Raw genomic sequence first — 20,295 nt, forward strand, 5'->3', positions numbered from 1 at the left:
GAGATGAAGAATAATAATATTGACAATATAATTCAATTGCGCGCGTCTGTTATGGAGAAAAATCATTCGTCTTGTCTGGGATGTTGTTGTTACTTAATTTATTGGGTTCCACCTCACCACTGAAAGGTGTGCGGAAATCAATCAGCCGTTAAATGCGCACAGAAGATATGCGAGGCGCTAGAAAAATTCACCACTCGTACGCACATCAGAGTTGCGATGGACGAAAAAAAGGCGGATTCTTGCTATGCATGAAAAATTTTTAATTATCGCAACCACGATACTCATCTCCTTCGTGAATACATAATTACTATGGCACAGACTGATTACAGTTTTTAATTAACAGCAATTAATCACAGTTCATCGCTTCTGTCATTTTAACCCTTGTTTTCTTTCTCCATCTGCACTCCATGGAATACAGATCAATGGGACAAATGAATGCGCATTCTCGCTTCTTCCTCGCATTCACAAGAATACAATTAACTGTCTATGGAACGGTTTTGTCTAGGATGTAGTACTTGAAATTATGATTTCAAATTAAATTTCTACCCTCAATTGCAGAGGAAATGTCACGAAAGGCTGTTTAATGCATCGCACGATTCTGTAACATCTCGAACAACAACAAAAAAATGTGTAATAAGACATAAGAAGAGCAAGAAATGTGGGAATTTCGTCAAGAGTCAACATCATAACAATTTTGTGAACAACTTATTCCCAATATTTTACACTCTGAAAGCCCATCATGTGATGAAGGCAGAAAATAAATTAATATTTTGTCGGTGGAGAAGAAAGGCGTTCCTTATGTATCACATACTCATCATCAGACATTCAATTTTACTTCCCCACCGCGTCCATTCAACCGTCACATTGTCTCACGTGAGAAATCTTAAATGATTTTGACACTCAAATAATTATGTTTGCATCTGTCCAAATAATCACCATGGCATCTCTCACCCATTAAAGCTCTTGCGTTTGCAGAGATTTGCAATAAACACAACGGGAATGGTGCAATTTAGTCGTCCAACAGCACCTCGGCTGGAGGACAATGTCTTGTGAAGAAACCGCGGAATGCAATATCACAGGGAGAAACTGGATAAATTCCATTTTCATCGTCAATTCACCCTGCCACTGCATATCATAACGCGAGTCACTACGCTGCGTAGTAAATTAATTCAATTAAAATATCATACTCAAGCTTGAAGTTTGAGTCTTCGTCGCAAAGGAGAAAAATCGCATATATACATGTGAGTTCTGTGTACCTTTTCCACCACAATATCAGGTAAAAGCCGGGTGATTGTGTGCTCTGCGCTAAAGATGATTTTCGGATGATGTTGTGGACTTACCTGGAAGAGAAAGAGAAAGATTGTTAGATTCAAGGGATGCACAGAGTCAGCAAAAGGTACTTGACTTCCAAGAATTCCTCCCTTTGAGATGCGCAATTCACACACAAAGTTATGCAGGAAATCTGTGAATTCTTTGAACTGTGTTCCTGCGCCACAGAAGATTAACCATCCGCAATTACTATGAAAATTGTACGTGGGCATTCTCATGAATTTTTTACCACGAAATTCCAAAGTCTCTCTCACTCACTCTGGCAGCTCTTAAGAGCGCTGGATTCAATGTCAATGTGTGATAAATTGGATGCAATATAACACAATGGTTATCTGGGAAAAGAGCATTAATAGCCCTTCTCTTGATAGATGCACTCAGATTCCCTCCACAAAAACACATGATGTTTCCGCATATTTCCTCGCCATCAAAGAGCCACTGATAACATCTCTTTGGAAGATCAATGTTAAATACACCAAAAGAGGATCCAAAGTGGTAAATATATCATTGTTCCATTCATACTTTATCTCTTCCTCGGGAATCTTTTCTATCATTTTTTCACATTCCACTCAAAAGAAAAAAACTTCCCTTTCGTCCTTTTGCGCTCTGCTGCTGCTGCTGACCAAATAATGTGAAATCTCCCCTCGGCAAAGTTGCTTTTGACAAACTATTCCCCTGCACAAAACAGATTGAAAGCATTGCCGAAAGGATTATAATACTATACGAATTCTTTAGAAGAGTTTCACAGACAGTTCAGGTGACTCAGTAAATCTCTTCAGAAGCGCGTGCCTTAACATTTCCAACACTTTGTCCGCCTAGTGAATAAATTTTACCTTGCTTACCATCACAATGCCGAAAATTCCAACTCACATGGAATAATGCAAAAACCCCATTGATATTGTTTTGCATGTCAGGCAAAAGGAGTGAATTTTCTCGCTTATTCAGTGTATGCAAAAACCCGGAGAGCGCAAGAATATAAGAAAGCCAAGTAAACAATGTCCCAAATTGACTTTCAAGAAGCATATATGATAAAATTCCACCAAATCACTCACAACGCGCGTCTCTTTAACCGGCTTCTCTCCATTCAATGTGACTTTTAATTGAATTTAGAAGACATAAAGAACGCATTCACCGTTAAACGCTAAACAAAAGTGATTTGTGATTTTCAACCCAATCAAAACCAACACCCTTTCTTCATGAATATTCAATCAGGAAGGCGCACAACATGCGGAAATCTCAGTGCAATTTACGTCTTTCGCTACCATTCAAATGGCAATTTTGCTCACGTCCCTTTGACATCTTGTACTAAATTTCCCTCCATCCATTCAGCATGAAACTCCACACTTGAACATATGTATTTGCTAGCCAGAAATTCTCTCGAGAAATATATATTTTAGCAAAAGAGAAGTCATTAAAATATTGTCATAAAGGCGTTCGCATTCCATCCTCCCATGTTTACCCTTGTCACACAGCCGCTTTTCTCTGGCGAATTCAATCATTTTTCATAACTCGCTCTCTTGAGTGGTGCAACATAAAAGTGTCTTGTATCACATGCAGATTTCTAACAAGTCGCAGCCGTATGTGGTCCGCTTCGCTCCATCATGGGCTCTTTTGCTGGACGCGCTGTTGGAGGCTCGCGCGTGATTTTGATCTAATGTAAACACCTTTGGTATATAGGCAATATGAGTCCCATCACGCCAAGACACTTTTTCAACTTCCCACTTTGCCACAAACACCCGATCGCTATCTAAGGAGTTATTATTCTCACTGTCTCTCTCCCCATTGTTGGGCTCTTTGACAAATGCGCCGTATCAAAATTGCTGGTTTTCTCACTGCGTGAAGTTGGTGGGAAACTAATTGCACAGCGCGCGAGATCTGGAACACTTCCATCATTTTGGCGCTTTTTGTCACGAAAAAGCAATAAAGTGTCGATTATTGTGCGTGTTTACATCTCCTCTTGCCGCCAAACGATGGTGAATCATTAGGGCGAATTTTCTGCACACAAACACTTCCTCTGGGATCCTCCAATGTTTATAACTTGACATGAGGAGTCACACAATGTTACATTCTCTACCACTTCTCCTTATAACAATACCCGGAACAGAGATTATCATCATTAAATATCGCATATGAAAATAATTTCTTAAACCACTCTCTTGCCAGTTCCATTGAACCATCATCGATTCTCACAATACAATTCATCGTTGGTGGTTGAATTTTATTGAGCCAGAGAGCGAACAAATATTTACTTATACCATATCTTGTTCGCCCTTCTCACCATCGTGAAATGCTTTTCGACACAGAGACTCTCTTTTCTTCCCATTTTTCCACACCTTCTCCGCACGATTTTCCCCGGCCTCATTTTTTTTTATTTCACCTCCTCTTCCTCAACCAGGAATGTCCGGATAAATAAAATATATATACACCGGCTCTTCTCTGCATATCCATATTATGAAGTTCAAAATTCACAACTTCCTGTTTGCCCAATTCTTTTCACCGCCACGCAACTTAATAAAGTGTGTGAATCATTTTCCATTCTATAATCCATCCATATTCAAATTCATCGCCACACTTTAGAAAACTTTTTGCGCCCCATCCGACACCATATCCATTAATTATTGTGATCAATTAGACGGGGTATTAAGAATGCCTCTTTCCCTCTTTCTCTCTCTCACCATCTCATGCCCAATGTCCAGTTGATAAATTTCTCAAATGGTTTTTTTTTATCCTTCAACCACCTCTCTTTCTCTAGCCACTTGATCAATGTATAAATTGCTGTTTGACTCTCCGTAAAATCATGTAGCATCTCCTTATGCAGTCCTACTTCTTATTCAGCCACGACCATCAGCGTTGGCTTGGTGGAAGGAAAAAGAATGGGCAACAAGCATTTACAAGTGGAGTGTGGTGTAAAAAGATAAAGTGCCTTGAGTCGTCCAGCCACTATGAGAGCCTCATGCGGCTTATTTTAACTAATATTAATACAACTAATACAACATTGTTGAGAAGAGGCATCCATTTAATTTGTTCTCGAAACTCCTCTTTGCCCAGTTTCTTATTATATATAGGATTCTAAGCGCCCAAGTGAATGCCACTACATCACACAGCAACAAAATGTAACTTCCAACTTGTAACTTGATGTTTAATGTTAAAAATATGTAATTCACGTTTCTCCATTGGATAAACTGTTAGGCCAGAGGCCGTCTAATCTCCTTCGCGCGCTCTCTCTCTCTCGCTTTCTTACCATCCCCACGAAGAATTGTGAGACAAACTTCTAATACAAACGACAGATCCATTAATATCCTTGTAGTGTACTTTCAAGTCTCTCTCTTTCTCTCTCTCTCTCTGACTCTCCGGCTATTTGTAATATATCAGAGATTATTTCTACACGACCACTCTCGATGCTCATGAACTTTAAATTGAAATGTTCCTCACTCTCTGATATCCACCCAAGAAAGTACAATAGACACTGTACGTGGAGAGTGTGTGGCATCGAAAAAAGACACTCACCTCCCGTTTAGAGGGAGTTATTGGAGGCAAATCTTCCAGCAGCAGCAGCGCTGTACGAAAAGGCGCAGGCGATGGCCTCAAAACACAGCCATTATATATACAATGTGATTGCAATACCTGCACAAAGTGAATGATTTTCTTTCCCGGCAAACATTTGACTTATTCTTAAAGACATAACACAATGTGAGAAATTTCCAATAAAACTTCAATTTTTTCTCAACTCCAGTACGTGATAATTCTTTGTCGCACAAAAACCCGGATATTCATAAGAACAAACGATGAGAATTCTATTAAAAGAAGTCTGTCAAGGGTGAGAAAATATACAGGTGAAAATATTCTTTAAAATTTCTACAAAATTGTCGTCTTTTTTCACACTTATTATCATCATCATCATCACCCATCAAGACGAAACCAGGCAGAATAATTCTGTTCAGGTTGAAGAACAAACGCTGAGAAGACAGAGAGATTCAATTCTATTCATTTATGAATGAAAATACTATAAAAAGGTTGATGGTGAAATAAAGAGTAAAATAAGCAGAAATCTCTTTTGTTCTCGCGTGATGTTCTTGTGTATAGTTTTCTTCTTATATATATATATATATATATATCTCCTCTTTCTACACGTTCTCATTCTTGAAAATTTTTACAAGACTAAGGAGCCATCAGGCAAAAGAACGGGGTTGGCATGAGCAAAAAGAAGTTAAAGGCATGAAATATTGTCTCCTTTTATGGCATCTTGCCGCACGATCAAGCAGAATGAAGGAGAATGATTGAATAAAATCAATGAAATATAAAACCGGAGATGTTGTCAATTTACGCACAAACGGAGTAATTTTTATTCACATTCGCGGCGGCAACGAGAAATGAGAAAATGTGGCTAAACTTAAAGATTCCTCATTGGAGATGCGCATCAATGTTGGTCCATTTGAAACACTCCAAAACAAATACTCCCATTGAAGTGGAAATTCAATTTGACACAATCAGGTTCAACAGTCTAATTGGAGCAAACGATAGTCAATTAAATTCACCATCAGTATGGCATATATCTGTTGCATTTCCTCACAGCTTGAGGAGAAACTTGCAAATTCATCTGATAATTTAATAGAGCAATTTTCATATTGCCCATCAAGTAACAATAATTCAATTTAACTTTCCTCTTTGGTCATCAATTAAAATGTGGCACTCGTGCTGGACTCCCAGCGCGTCTTATAATGTCCTCTTTTCAAGCCCCATACACGCATTGTGCAATCGCACGAGGAAGTATGGGATCATTCACCATTAGATTTAAATTGCTTACGATCAAAAGTTATGCGTTTTCCAACTCAATTGCCAACACACTGGCGCAGATTGTGTGTTGAGAAGTCATTTGCGCAGTTCGATACAAATTCATTAAATAATTATAAACATTAACAATTGGATGCTTATAACTTGTGACATCATTTCTCAGCATCACGCGAGAGGAAATCTCTTCACTTTTCCACAAACACACAGTTCATTTTCTATTTTGTGGTGTGTGTGTGTGTGTGATAATGGGAAATCCACACTAGAATCGCTGAAACTATTGCATAAATAAATAATACTTTGTGTACATGATCGTCTACATTTGAGGCTTGTTTACGGTCAATGTTTCTACTGAAATCTTTCAGCAACACTGCTGATTTCTACACCACAATCAAGCCATATTCCTATCAATTATTTCAGGAAATTTCATAAATTTCACCTCATCCACAATTGTGACTTAATGTTGCTTAACGCGTTCACTACACAAAAAAATCGCACACGATTCCGCGAAAGAAAAACACAAACGTTAGGAATTGGTTGCTCATAAAACCACGTCTATGATGGCGTCATGCTTCGAAGCCTCATAATTTTTTATCTACACACAAACTCTCCTAAGAGTTCCTACTTTTATCAATGATACAGCTGAGATAGTAATTTTGTCATTGAGTGATACACGTTTGCCATCTTAAATGGTCTGTGAACCTCTCACTTTATTATTCCACCATGTGAAATTGAGCGCCCACAACTCAGCACAAAATCCCCAGAAGACACAGAAGAGTAATCATCCTATGAAAGCAATTTGCCAGAAGTGATACACCAACGCAGGTATTCAGCCAAGAGTCTGGGCGTAATTTCCACGTCCGTCGCGATGGTCATGAGATGCTAATTGCCAGTCACAATGAGAACAATCTCACTTGGAGGATGCAAATGAAGAGCTCAAAGAGGTGAAGAGGTGATTAATTTCACCTCTCTCGTGATCTTCCACAAATCACGAGACATCTCTTCACTGCAGTGAAATTATTGGGTCAAACAGTCTTTATCACACATTTCATGATTTTCACGATGGTGTTTAATTCAATTACACACCACCGTCATTTACAACACTGCCTCGAAGTGCAACTGTGGCAGTTGCTTAGGAAATTCAGTGGTCAAACCCCACAAGATTATGCTGATCGCTAATGTTGCGAATCAGTCATCGAATCTGTAAGCCAACCGCGCGCATATGCACAAGAAGTACATTGACCATCATCTGCACTTGATATTTCCTTCTCATTCACATCTCTTGGACATCTCATGAGCCACGGAGAATCTCCGCGGAGGCAATTGAAGAAGCAATAGAAGCGCATTTTATGATCATTATACGAGCAAAATATAGCTATTTAGTGTCTCTTAAGATGCATCAAAGTGGCAATTCAAGGCACAAGAGAGAAAAGGCTTTCTTTCCACAACCGCGGACCAATCTGTGTCTCGAGACTCACGCGGAGGTGAAATCATGCAGAACTGATGATAATTGAAGGCTTGGGAACCCCATTCAACAGATTTCGCCCGCGCATTTCACATCGTGATACCTATCACTATTCCTATCACTCCTCCTATATTGCATAACATCAATTCCACCTCCTTCGGGGGTTTATCGCTCCATGGAAATTTGTACAAATCATACCCAGTGTGATTTATGACATTCTATTGTGAGAACTCCCTCACTCTCTCTCTCTCTCTCTCTCTCGCTCACCCAGCACACCATCGAGAGACTTGGTATGCAGAGATCATAGAGGAAACATTAGCATTCCAAGAAATCATTATATTCTCAAATCGCTCAGCATAAATTCGTGAATGAAATCCAATTAAAAAACAACTCTCCAGCGACAAAATTCACCAAACTGAAGAAGTGCTAAATAGAATCACACCTCAATCAATGGGGTTTTCGATTGAGAATTTGCTGCTCGACTTCCCATCTTAATAGGAGTTTGTGGAAGAAGTTAGTGAATCCCCAAAGCATAACATCGAAAAAAAAGAGTCAACATTAAAATTATAACAATATAAATTGTTTAAGCAAATTTATTGCATTCGTGATCGCCATCAATCATATCGACTGTTCAACTCAACAGCACGAGAGCAGAACATTAAAATTCATTGTATGATAAGTGACACAACGAAAAAGTCAAATGAAAATGAAAAAGAATAAATAAAATGCCATTGTCAGACTCTAAAGTGGAGGGCAGAATGAGTAAACGAGTATTTAGTGTTTATGAATATTTAAAAAGAATGGTTAAGTGCTCATGATAGTGAAATGGGAACATGGCAAGAACAATTGGTTTTTAGGTAATTTTGCTGCCGCTTCAACACATTCGCCACTATAAAGTTATGTGTTTCAGGCACGCGATCATAGGAGAAGAAATTGCTGCTCAACAGATCAACAACTCATCATAATTCATGCGTCTTTTTTTGCCAAAAACCGGATCTTCTCTGGATTTTCAGTACTATTATGCAACATTTAGCCACTTCTCCTTCAATTGACAAAATATATGGAAGTGCTTGAGAGAGTGATGAAGAGCCCAAGACCAATGTTTACACCATAATTATGTTTACATGACTTAACAGTACTAATTAGTGGGTTAAGAATAAGTATTCTTTAGATCTTCTTCTCACTTTTTTTTACACCCTTTTCTTCTACAAACACACGCACAGCACTCGATTTAGGCATAAGAGTGCGAGAAAAGGCATTTCGGAGGATGATTCTCCTGAAGATAATGTTCTGAGGCGTTTAAAATGCGATAATTGCTGTGACTTCAAGTGTGTCGGACTTGACGGGTGAAATATTGATTCAGTGATTCTTTCATAAGTTTGATGTTATGTTTCTTTTTCCCTCTGCATTTACACAACATTTTCACCTTTTCAACGTATATGACGCTGTCGAGTGGACCTCTGTGCGTTCTCTCTTAAGAAGATGTTATTATTATCTAAATCACATGCAAGACGAATGATTCATTTATCTCAATATAACTTTCTTATTCATTTTCGTGTTGTCATCATATGCAAATGCCATCGAGATTTGTGTTGACGCTACCTTCTTGACCGTGACTCTCGTCTTCGGACTCCATATATTTGCCTTGACATGCGACAAGGAGCGCATTATATCAAATGCACCTTCTTCTTCCCTGCAGTTCTTCCATAACCTTTACCCATCCCAGCTGAAGCCCATTAACACACCGAGAAGAGTGGCTCTATTGGCATAAGAAATACACGGCGCGCGAGTCACATTTTCCACCACTGATTAACTCTGGGCTTTTTTCTTATTCCAGATTCCAGGCATTTACTGCACACTTCACAAGAGGGATTTGTGTCTCACTCCATTGGAGAATCTCTGTGGCCACAAGTGGCGGCCAGGAGGGCCGTAATAATAGATACATGAGCCAACTAACTCTAGCCCGTCACATTGTAGTGCATGGAAGACACTCTGCTGAACACACACAATTCCCTCCATCTCACTCTCACCGTCTTGCAACAGAGGCACAGCGAATAGTTCTAGAGTCAATGACTGTGGCGATCGCTTACTTAATGGTGTGTTTTATGTCTGTGCAAAACTTGATGACGATTGGCAATCAAGGTGTCGGCGGAACTTATGAAATGGCCAAGCAAATGTTGGAGAGAAATGATCTGACAAGAACCTATTATAAACCATGCATTTTTCCACGAATTTGACGTGCTTCGTTTGCCGATCATTGAGCAAAACCATCGTGACTTTCCCACCCACACACTCTGTGTGCCAATAACTGTGCAACAGGTTGGAAAATAGGAATTGATTTCTTTGGGAAAATATCATAGACATCCCCCTTGATTTTCTGCACAAAACACTTCTTCAAAGACATATTAAATGTCTGACTTGATATTGCTCGACTTGACATGGAATTTATGAGTGTTTGATTTTCTGACAAAGAGTCAATTTATTTGCCAATTGCCACAATTGTAGTTTCTGGACTGTGTTTCAGCGGAGAAAAAAAATTGTGCGCAAAATGCTATAAAGAAAATTTATTCGAACCAAAAAGGCTCACATTATTCTCTTCTGAATGACTTCTTAATTTTCCGTGCTGCTCAGATATTTCTTGTTCAAATTTCCAAATATATTTTCTTCCATTAAAAGAACATTTCAATGCTTGAATGCTCTTGCAACTGATTTTGCATTTCTCATACTTTCCTTCAATCCACACGCTTCTGCTGAGCACAAAGCTGAGCATTCTTATCTAATAATGTATCTCTTCTCCGGCTTGAATTTAAATTCACGCAATTAAGAGTGTGTAATGTAAATATTTCTTCTCTGGGCAATGTTTACAAACCAATTTGTCACATTAATTAAGCAAAGTCATTTATTTTTTCGCCGATTTGTGCGTGTCACACACTCCATATCGGCGGCATGTTGATGAATTCGCCAAAGTGGCTCTCTGCAGATGAAGTAAGTGGCGCGAAGATGTGTGGGTGATTTTGTGTAATTTGGTAAATAACATCTGTTGCCTTGCTAATCGTCACTCATTCTTCAAACTTCTTCCACATGCTCACAAAACCCCCAAATAGCAAATGGCTTTTCTCGTCAGAAGCACTCAAAACTCTCGCCATGAGAGCGCGAGTGAGAAAAATATTAAATTAATGTGATTGCAAGTGGTTATTGTGATTGGCTCCGTCGCCTTTTTATGCGCGATTTTTTCCTCTTAATTATTGATTTCCCGGTGGAAAAAAAGTGGCATTTTTACACACTATTAATTACCACGACCTAAAGATGTGACCTTTCTCATATTTTCTGCGTCTGTCAATTGAATGATTGCTCTTTCGCTTCTTTTTTTCTTCGATTGTTCACCAACTTGAAGATGAAAAATTAATACAATTTAATCATATTTTTACAACGAAACATTAAAACATTATACGCATTTTTTATACGCTGATATCTTGCAAAAACAACAAAATGTTGCACAATAACAAGAAAAGGAAGGAATTTCCATCTCACGAACATTGCCAAATTTATTGTGGAGATGAATTTAATGAAATCAACGGTCATATCGATGTAATTCTTAAGCTAAAACTCCGACAAAGAGACGCAGAAGAAGCAAAAAAAATTAGTTTCGCGCTCAATTTAACATAATTAAAAGTGAAATGTACATGAAATTGAATTATCCCCCCCGAAATTCACGTTTGACCGAATTGGTGAAAGGAAGAATTGAATGATGTTCATCCAAGGAAGGCGAACTTCTTGGCCTGAATCGTCAAAGAGACGTCTCTTTGAGAGCCTTTATCTCATATTTCTCCGCTGCCACAGAATGATTCTGTGAGCGGTAGAGAGAAAAAACGCACATGCGTTGCGTCAATCGTTCTGGAGGAGAGGAAACGGCGCCTTTTGTTGTATAATTAGAAAAGCGATTGAATTTGAGATATTACCAACTCTTTTTTCCACCATTAATAGCCGCATTTAATGGTCGGCTGCCTTTTTTACGGCCACAAGGAATAAAGTCTCGCTTGGGCCGCAAACTCGTGGTCAATTCAATTAAATTCATGAATTGATTAACAACATTCTTTGTCGCATCCTAAGGAAATTTATGTTACTGTGAAGTGAGATTGAATAATCCCAACTTGTGCGCGCATATGATTACCCAGAAGAGATGCTTTATGAACTGTGACACCCTCAAAGGGAACGCTTGGAAAAATAAACAGGAGTCTTTTGGAAGAAATACTGTAACATATGTTGAGAAATTTATTCCGCGAAGTGTCGGATTGAAAGGAAATCTTACTGGAAACCAAAAGTCGGCAAGCTTTAAAATTTAATAGAAAACATTTCAGAGCTTTTTGAGGGAATTTTCCTTTCCCTCAAATTTTTCTAGATTTTCAGAATAAATCGTCTGTATTTTCTTTTAAGTGGAGAATTAAATTTCTTAGGCAAAATTAAAGAAGCTTCAACTGTTTATAAATTCCATAACTCATCAAAATATGCAAAATATCATCAGCATAAAACAAGGATATCTTCAGAGCGCATTTGCCTCAAAAGTGTCGTTCTTAATAAATGGGAAGAAAAGTAGTAAAAAAGTGCATGTAAATCTCGGGGACGTCCTGAAATTTACGACACACAAAATGACGCCGAGGAAGAAGAGGAGAAGAATTAGCATTCGAGGGACTCACATTTAAAATCGGGGCACTTATTTGTGGTCGCTTCTTCTCCTTGCCGCAGAGGCAGTTCCAGGACATCGTGGAGCAGGAGAGGATGTGTTCTTGGCAGTCTCTGTCTCAAGACGGAATCATTTCACTCGATTTCCTCCTCTCGGGGCGCGCGCAATTATACTTCGAAATAAAAAATCACACAATTTGCATACAATTGATTTTCGCGGTAGAAAAAAAAATCACGTTTTCACTCGATATTCTCACGCGAGGGTTCAAAATTCCCCGCCTTTCACTCTGTTTTTAGCACCCTAACTGTCTAATCTAATTATTGACTACATTTTTTCTCAGTTTATCGAACACTCCAGCGCGGATTTCTTGGGATGATCTTGGAATTGTGGTCCAGGAAAAGGCGAGAAACAACCACTCTCTTCGAAAGCTGGCGGCAAACTGAAAACACAACACCGCAAACCTTCCTTTTCCCGGCACGGCGCTTCTTCCATCTCACTCTCGCCGCCCTTTCCCGCGTGACATCACCCTGAAAAGCACGTGTTTTACGAAGATATCAACAAATATTCCAATCAGCAATACCACTAATAATCCGTGTAAACAATTTTCATACACAATCATGACAATTATCAATGGATTTTCGAGGAAAATCCTCACAAAATGTTTGTTTTCTTGCGGCAATTTTTGAAACACTCTGTTTGTCCCACATGTTGTCCCATTAGTTTTCATATAACGTCCCACATGTCACAGTGTATTTTTTATTCGTGTGGACTGGATGTGATTTTGCAGAATTTTCTTCTGTTGGCTTTTCGCAAACGGAAAATGGCCAAAAACACCTCAATCGCCTTTCCTCAGTGATGTACGAAGTGTTGTGATCCCCAACTGTGTTGTGAACGTGACAGTAAAGGTTCGAAAAACGATGGACAAGAATCCCTTCTCGGGTCTCCTAACCTCAAAAAGTCAGAAGGAATCGGAAAACACAACTCGCGGAAATCCTGGCAATATGATGGCGACGAGGGTAAATAACCTGATCGAGAAGGTGCTCCTAGTGACGCTGAACAAGAGTCCGCCACGCGGACGAAAGCTGGTCTTCTTGGAAGAACTTGCAGAGAGAGAGACTGTGCTCAGTGCGGAGCTGGTCTCTCTGGCGCTCTTCGAGAGACTCCTGCTGTCCAATCCGGGTGATTTCCTGGTGCCCACGGACGGCGAGGAGGGGGACTGTGGATCAGTGGCTGAGAATGAGGTATTTTTGTACCTCTGCGAGTGTTTGCAGCGATCAGAGTGTACCCGGGATGACAATGACAGCGTCACGATAGAGATTTGCGATAAGATCTCCGAGGCCATCATCCAGAACGCCAGCACGGCATTCAGGCAGCCCGATCTGTATTCCGGACAGAATTTGTCTGACCAACTGACGCGAATGTTCAGCTCACCGACGAGCGATATCCAGATAGAGGCCAAGTTCCTGGGTCTTGTGGCGAAAGAAGTGGTGTCATCGGAGACTGAGGAGGAGGGCATGGCCATGCTGAAGAAGGTCATCTACCCCTTCCTGCAGGACATCAGGCAGAAGGTGAGCAGGGCGTCTCTCGTGTCGCTGGACGTGTGGATTCTGCCCACTTTGGGCGCATTCGTCAGCGACAAGACAAACACAGTCATGGGAAATCTCTTGCTGGACTTCACCACGCCGCAGAAGACGCCCGTCAGCGGAGTGGCTTTCGCCGAGAGTCTCCTGGGACAGCTGCTCTCCCTCTCGCTCGCTCCGAAGCGCGACGAGGGTCAGTTTGAGTATTATGACAACCCAACAGAGGCGCCCTCGTCCAATCTCACGTCCTCGCTCTGGAGCTGCCTGAAGTCGCTGCAGGACGAGCTGCATGTAATCTTCAAGGGCTTCCTGGTGATGGGCGGCAGTGTGCGCGCGAAGGCTCTCACATGGATTGGCGATTGTCTGCACGTGAACTTCCGCCGCGGCCAGATCTGGAATGCTCACGCGATGCCACTTCTCTCTGGCGAGCGAAACGCCAGCGATGCCTTCACCATTGGCCTGGCCAGCGTTCTGCTGCGCCTCTGCCAGCCACTGCTGAAGCCTCAGCTAAAAGTGCTGCTCGTCGATCCGACCTACGCGTGCGTGCCGGAGGATCAGCGCGCCTCTCGCGACGTCCACATGCAATCTGTGGACAAAGAGACGTGTCTTCTACCCACGGCCGAGGGTGAAACGCGTCCGATGGCGCAAAAGTACAACTTCATCACCGAGTGCTTCTTCATGGCGCACAAAGCCATCGATCTGGGCTATAGAGTCGTCATTGAGAAGATTATGCGACTCAACAGGGACATTCACCGCATTCAGGCGGCTTATCAGGACCAGGCGGGCGGCGGAAATATGGACGCGGCGGTCAACATCCTGCAGACGCTTACGCTGCAGAGTCAGAAGTACTTTTGCCTGCAGAATCTGATCCTGGAGCCCACGAATGACGGCCTGTTGATGCAATTTTACGAGGCCACGGCCATTTGGCTGGGCCAGATTGTTGTGGCGTCAGACAAATCGTCCGTCAGTGCCTCCTATGCGCCCCAGACCATCCAAGAGGTGATACTGCCCATTGACTGCCCCCCATCGCCTCTTCTCAAATGCATTCCCGAATTCGTCGTGGAGAACGTCGTCGAATTTCTCACGTTCATTCGCATCTTTGACGCTCAGCGCACTGAAAGTCACCCGGAGGCGAGGAATGAGATCTTCACCATGATCCTCATGTTCATGGGTAGCTCCGAGAGGGTGAAGAATCCCCATTTGCGCGCCAGACTCGCCGAGGGACTCGAGTGTCTGTTGCCGAAGGAGAATCAGGCAATCTTCCATACAAATCTCTTTCACACGCACCAGCACCGCCTGGAGCTCATTCCCAATCTGCTGCGCGTGTTCGTGGGCATAGAGATGACTGGAGAGAATGTGCAGTTTGAGCAGAAGTTCAACTACAGGCGTCCAATGTACGTGATCATGGAGTTTGCGTGGCGCGTGGAGGATCACAAGGAGCGCTTCAAGGCGCTCGCCATTGAGGCAGAGAAGAACATAGAGGCAGTGAATCCGCCACTCTTCCTCAGATTCATCAATTTGCTGATCAACGACGCCATTTTTCTGTTGGATGAGTCACTGAACAATCTGCAGCAGATTCGTACGCTTCAGGCAGCTCAGGATGCGGGCGATTGGAACAGTTTGCCGGCCAATGAGAGGCAGCAGAATATGGCGAATCTGCAGCATCTGGGCATGATGGCGAGGTTCGATAACATCCTCGGCAGGGACACGATTAAGATGCTGAAGCTCCTGACCACGGAGATCAAGGGCATCTTCTGCGACAGATCGATGGTGGACAGAGTGGCGGCGATGCTCAACTACTTTCTGCTCAATCTTGTGGGACCCAAGAAGGGGAATTTCAAGGTAAGATTCCGCACTTCTGGACTCATTTCTCTGACCGGCTAATGAGATAAAATGTCTTGCAGGTGAAGCACAAGAAGGAATTTGAGTTCGATCCGGCAAATACGGTTCTGCAGATCTGTCAAATTTACGCCAATCTGCAAGAATGCCAGGCTTTCTGCTTGGCTGTCTCCCAAGATGGACGATCGTACAGTCACAAGCTCTTCGAGTACGCCGAGCAAGTTCTCAGTGAGTATTCCCAGCTGTTGGCGAAATACGCGTTCTTCCCTGTCTGTAACATCCCCAATATTCCTTCTTCCAGTCCGCATCGGAGGCGGTCAGCTGATTGGGGAGATTCAGGAGTTTGCCGCGAAGGTGCAGCGAATTGATCAGCAGCACAAAGAGGACCAAGAAGCACTCGCGGATGTGCCGGATGAATTCCTGGACACCCTCATGTTAACCCTGATGACAGATCCAGTGATTTTGCCCAGTTCGCGCGTCAGAGTCGACCGCCCCACCATCGCCAGGCATCTGCTGAGCGACCAGACGGATCCCTTCAACAGGTCGCCGCTCACGATGGATCAGGTGGTGCCGGACGAGGAGCTGAAGCGGCGCGTGCATGAGTGGATCAAGGAGAGACGTGAGGCGTACAAGGCGGAGCCAAAAGATGCTTAAAGTGATTCCTAGGCATTAATTATTAAGAGTGTACATATGTAAAGGAGACAACTTATGGATTATTTGAATGCACGGAGCATTAAATGGAGTAACATCACAGAAAGGTGAATTGTGAGGGAGGCCACACTTTGGCCACGGCGCGGCTGTTGATGAGGCCCTGTGGCACGGCTCCGTAGTACCTGGAGTCGGCGCTGTTATCCTTGTTGTCGCCCTCGAGCCACACGTGGCCTCGTGGGATGCGAATCTTCTTCATTTGGCCCTTCAGCTGCTCAATTCTCTCTTGCTCAGTCGGCGTGAGTGTGCTCTCCTGGCCAGCGATGGCTGACACATTGATACTGGAGGAGTTCTTCAGATCACCAGGCATTCCGGCGAGGATTCGGTCGCCGGCCACGGCGAACACCCTCTTACAGATGATCTTGGTGGGATGAGTGGGAGAGATTGCTGTTATTACATCACCACGATCGACGCGATTGCGCCGACAGCTGACTTTCTCCGTGAGCAGTACATCTCCTGAGTATATGGTGGGCTCCATCGAAGGTCCCGAACACTGAGGAGGGCACAAAAGAATGCCGCAAAGGTAAGTCTGGAGATTTTTCTACCTCAACATAACCACACTTTACTCACATAAACGAAATCAACGAGGTATGTGAAGGTACAGTGGCCAATGCAGGCGTATTTCAGGACTTTGCCACAGATAGAGAGGGTTTTGTAGAACTTCTTCCGGGCAAACATGGCTGAATATCCCCAAAAATGATGAAATGAAGAGTCTTCATGCGAAAAACAGACGTTTTCAAAACAATACACTTTGACTGACTGTCCCAAAATGATTCTACAATGAGCCACGGCGCTGATGATGAGGAATTTTTGGGGGTTCCCCAAGAGTTTCGCCGATTTTGACTGTCCCAAAATGATTCTCTATAACGCCGTATGGCGCTGTTCGATGGTGCCGCGTGGTAAATGAAGTCGTGAGAAAGATAAGTGCTGTGAAATGAATGTTATTTACCAAATATTGGGCATTGGGTTCATTGTGTTGCTCGTACTCGGGATGTTGATCGCTATCTATGAACGTCTGTTTGGTCCGATTGATCGGACAGATCGGACAAATGAACAGATAACAAAGATACACAGTCTCTATACGTGTACAGTTCAGTATTGTTCGATGTGTGAAGAAGAACAACAACAATTGAATCGACAACGAGAACGGGAATGGGCATGGGCACGGGAACAAGAATATTTGGAAAAACAGCGTCAACAACAAGTTAGACGAGAACGAGAGCGCCAGGAACAAGAGCGACAGAAAATAGAGCGCCGGGAACGAGCGCGACAGGAATTAGCGCGCTGGACACGAGAGCAACAGCTGCGAGAACGGCAGGAGCGAGAGCGGCAAGAACGAGAGCGACAGGAATTTGAACGCCGGGAACGAGAGCGACAGGAATTAGAGCGCCGGAAACGAGAGCAACAGCTGCGAGAACGGCAGGAGCGAGAGCGGCAGGAACGAGAGCGACAGGAATTTGAACGCCAAGAACGAGAGCGACAGGAAGTAGAGCGCCGGGAACGAGAGCGACAGGAATTAATGAGACGGAAACGAGCACAACAGAAGCGAAAGCGACAGGAGCGTAAACGCCGGAAACCAAAAATCAAAATGACGTGGTCAATAGCTTCTCTTGTGGCAGAGATTGAAGGTATCAAGGCTGGAGTGGCTAAAAAAATTGATGAACTCTGCAGACAGAATAACACGATTTCCTTCATTTGTCGCTATCGAAGTCACATGATAGGTAATTTAAAGGCTCAAAAAATTCGTCAGATTAGGGAAACATTTGCTAATAAATCAATGCTTAAGGAAAGAGTCAATGGTGTCGCGAAAATACTCCACAAATCAAATGTCTTGACTGACGATTTACGGAGAATGATTTCACGAGTCAAGTCAATTGAGCAATTGGATTACATTTACGATATTTACAAGCCGTCTGGTAAAAAATGGCTGGAAAAAGTTGCCACTAAACTCGGATTATTGCGACCTGCAAAAAAAATCTTCGCTGGAAATACTTTGGTGAACTTTAACCAATACGTGAATCATTCTGTAAAGCAATTGAACACAGTCACCAAAGTGGAGACTGGAATTGCAATTCTCGTCGCCAGTCTCATGATGAAGAGTGAGAAGATGCTGAAGTTAATTCAAGTGATGACAAAGAATGCAAAAAATGATTCGATTGAACTTCATTCCACTCAAGCTAAAGGAAAGACGTCACAGAATTCTTCGGATTTCAGCAAATATGAGCTGTATTTTGACTTTAAAGCGAAGATCTCAAATCTTACGCATTATCAAGTTCTAACCATCAATCGAGGAGACAAGAATAAGAAATTGCTAGTGCATATTGTAATTCCTACTAAAACAAGGAAAAATCACAAAGAATCTATATTTATGATGTTCAAAGGGCAAACAAACAGCACTCCAAAGCGAAATAAATACCTAAGAAAAATCATAAATGAGATGTACAGTAGAAAAAGTAAGTAAGTATATTTATAAAATTATTCACACAATTAACTCGAGGTTTCCTTTCTTGCAGTCGTGCCTTTGATAACTAAGCAAATCCGTCAAGACATAACAAAAGACGCTGTGAATGCCGCAATCCAATATTACGCAGATAGTTATTGGCAATATATTCTCATGTCGAATGAGAAAATCCTAGGAATCGATCCAGGCTTCGCTGACGGCTGCAAACTCGCAATGATATCTGAGGATGGCGAAGTTTTGGACACCACAGTGATCTATCCTCACTCTCAGATAGTCGACAGAAGAGCCAGGAAGTTTGTTTTAAATGCTTTAAACCACGCAAAGACTACTCTTCGTCTATATCTGCAGAAATACAATTGTCGAATCATCGCTCTAGGCAACGGGACAGGTTGTCACGAAACTGAAGTGCTTCTCGAGGCGATGAAGGAAGAATTCAATATGAATTTCACGTACTGCATCACAAGCGATCAAGGCGCTTTTGAATACTCTTGCAGCAACAGTGTAATTGACGAATTTTTTCCATGTATGGATGTTAATCTCATCGGTGCTATATTTATCGCTCGTAAGCATAAAAAGATTGATGAGGAATTTTCCATGCATTTCAAAAAGTTAATATTCGAGGGAGTTTATCATCACAATCCCAAGTATGAGATTTATTTGACTACACACGTGGCAGAATCCTTGGACGAAATCTTAGAAGAATGCAGGAGCTTCGTTGGAGTCGACATCAATACAACGGATGAGACTTGTTTGCGTTTCATGGCTGGAATTTCACCGGAAATCGCACACAAAATAATCCTTTATCGGCAGAAGCACGGCTCAATTGAGTCTCGAGAAAAACTGAGGAATCTGATTGACAAGAAGGCCTTTAGACAGTGCGCTGGATTCGTGACGATCGACGAGAAGACATCGGGAAAGAGAGCGAATCCGCTGGACAGAACTTGGATGCATCCGGAGAGTTATCACATCGCGAGGGGAATAATTAACTATCTGGGATTGCTGGAAAGGAACATCGGAGAGTATCACTTTATGGAGATGATAAAACGTGCTGCAGAACACCCTCAAACTGTTCAGCTCTTCGCTAAGTCTTTCTCTACTTCAGCAGAGAATGTGAGATCTATTTGCAAGATGCTTGCGAGGACACCATTGCAGGCTGTGCAAGAATATCGTGAGGATGTGTACAAACAGTTACAAACCAATTGCACATGGTGTAACCAAAACTTTTCGGGTTTAAATGGGATAAATAGACTGATTTGAATTTAATACTTGTAGGGATTGAAATCACTTCCGTGATATGTAATGAAATTTTCAGTTCTGAGTGTGGACGAAATTAACGGAGATTGCATTTTACAAATAGAGAATATTTTCTATAAATGAAATTCGTGTGGAATTTTGATATTGTTAAATTCTGATAAGAAATAAATTCGTTATACATATAAAGAGGTTC

The 20,295-nt window shown here is 42.1% G+C and overlaps 4 protein-coding genes across 10 annotated transcripts in view; 2 read left to right on the forward strand and 2 right to left on the reverse strand.

Annotated features, from left to right (window-relative positions):
• The window catches only part of LOC132262014 (tensin-2), an 82,305-nt gene extending 69,918 nt beyond the window's left edge, over positions 1–12,387 (reverse strand). For 5 of the 7 annotated variants that reach the window (XM_059761167.1, XM_059761142.1, XM_059761150.1 and 2 more), the window contains exon 1: positions 12,274–12,387. In XM_059761167.1, the coding sequence (XP_059617150.1) occupies positions 12,274–12,339 (66 nt within the window). In that variant the 5' untranslated portion in view covers positions 12,340–12,387. Of the gene's footprint in view, positions 1–1,256; positions 1,302–12,273 lie in introns of those variants that run through there. The other 2 variants (XM_059761191.1, XM_059761158.1) reach the window with 2 other exon arrangements.
• Positions 12,388–12,995: 608 nt separating this feature from the next.
• LOC132261737 (ubiquitin conjugation factor E4 A) lies at positions 12,996–16,346 on the forward strand. The gene is made up of 3 exons (XM_059760684.1): positions 12,996–15,682; positions 15,745–15,907; positions 15,981–16,346. Exons 1-3 carry the CDS (start codon positions 13,178–13,180, stop codon positions 16,331–16,333), a joined length of 3,021 nt encoding a protein of 1,006 aa, XP_059616667.1. The 5' UTR covers positions 12,996–13,177; the 3' UTR covers positions 16,334–16,346.
• A 76-nt stretch (positions 16,347–16,422) lies between these two features.
• LOC132261744 (mitochondrial inner membrane protease subunit 1) lies at positions 16,423–17,156 on the reverse strand. Its single transcript, XM_059760696.1, has 2 exons — positions 16,958–17,156; positions 16,423–16,880 (listed from the first exon to the last, which is right to left on the reverse strand). The coding sequence occupies exons 1-2, from the start codon at positions 17,063–17,065 to the stop codon at positions 16,428–16,430; spliced, it is 561 nt and encodes a 186-aa protein (XP_059616679.1). The 5' UTR covers positions 17,066–17,156; the 3' UTR covers positions 16,423–16,427.
• A 74-nt stretch (positions 17,157–17,230) lies between these two features.
• On the forward strand, positions 17,231–20,288 carry LOC132262219 (S1 RNA-binding domain-containing protein 1-like). The gene is made up of 2 exons (XM_059761409.1): positions 17,231–18,840; positions 18,901–20,288. Exons 1-2 carry the CDS (start codon positions 17,322–17,324, stop codon positions 20,103–20,105), a joined length of 2,724 nt encoding a protein of 907 aa, XP_059617392.1. The 5' UTR covers positions 17,231–17,321; the 3' UTR covers positions 20,106–20,288.
• Positions 20,289–20,295: the final 7 nt, after the last annotated feature.

Source organism: Phlebotomus argentipes, unplaced genomic scaffold (genome assembly GCF_947086385.1).
Source record: "Phlebotomus argentipes unplaced genomic scaffold, Phlebotomus argentipes genome assembly contig_46, whole genome shotgun sequence".
Taxonomy (NCBI): domain Eukaryota; kingdom Metazoa; phylum Arthropoda; class Insecta; order Diptera; family Psychodidae; genus Phlebotomus; species Phlebotomus argentipes.

What these genes read in the sequence shown, in the direction of transcription:
- LOC132262219 (XM_059761409.1), top strand. Translation starts at nt 17,322, where the DNA reads ATGAATGTTATTTACCAAATATTGGGCATTGGGTTCATTGTGTTGCTC. An exon ending in TGAGATGTACAGTAGAAAAA is followed by an intron (nt 18,841 to 18,900) that starts GTAAGTAAGTAT and finishes CCTTTCTTGCAG; the next exon opens with TCGTGCCTTTGATAACTAAG.
- LOC132261744 (XM_059760696.1), bottom strand. Translation starts at nt 17,065, where the DNA reads ATGTTTGCCCGGAAGAAGTTCTACAAAACCCTCTCTATCTGTGGCAAA. An exon ending in ACCTCGTTGATTTCGTTTAT is followed by an intron (nt 16,881 to 16,957) that starts GTGAGTAAAGTG and finishes TGCCCTCCTCAG; the next exon opens with TGTTCGGGACCTTCGATGGA.
- LOC132261737 (XM_059760684.1), top strand. Translation starts at nt 13,178, where the DNA reads ATGGACAAGAATCCCTTCTCGGGTCTCCTAACCTCAAAAAGTCAGAAG. An exon ending in CCAAGAAGGGGAATTTCAAG is followed by an intron (nt 15,683 to 15,744) that starts GTAAGATTCCGC and finishes AATGTCTTGCAG; the next exon opens with GTGAAGCACAAGAAGGAATT. An exon ending in GTACGCCGAGCAAGTTCTCA is followed by an intron (nt 15,908 to 15,980) that starts GTGAGTATTCCC and finishes TCCTTCTTCCAG; the next exon opens with TCCGCATCGGAGGCGGTCAG.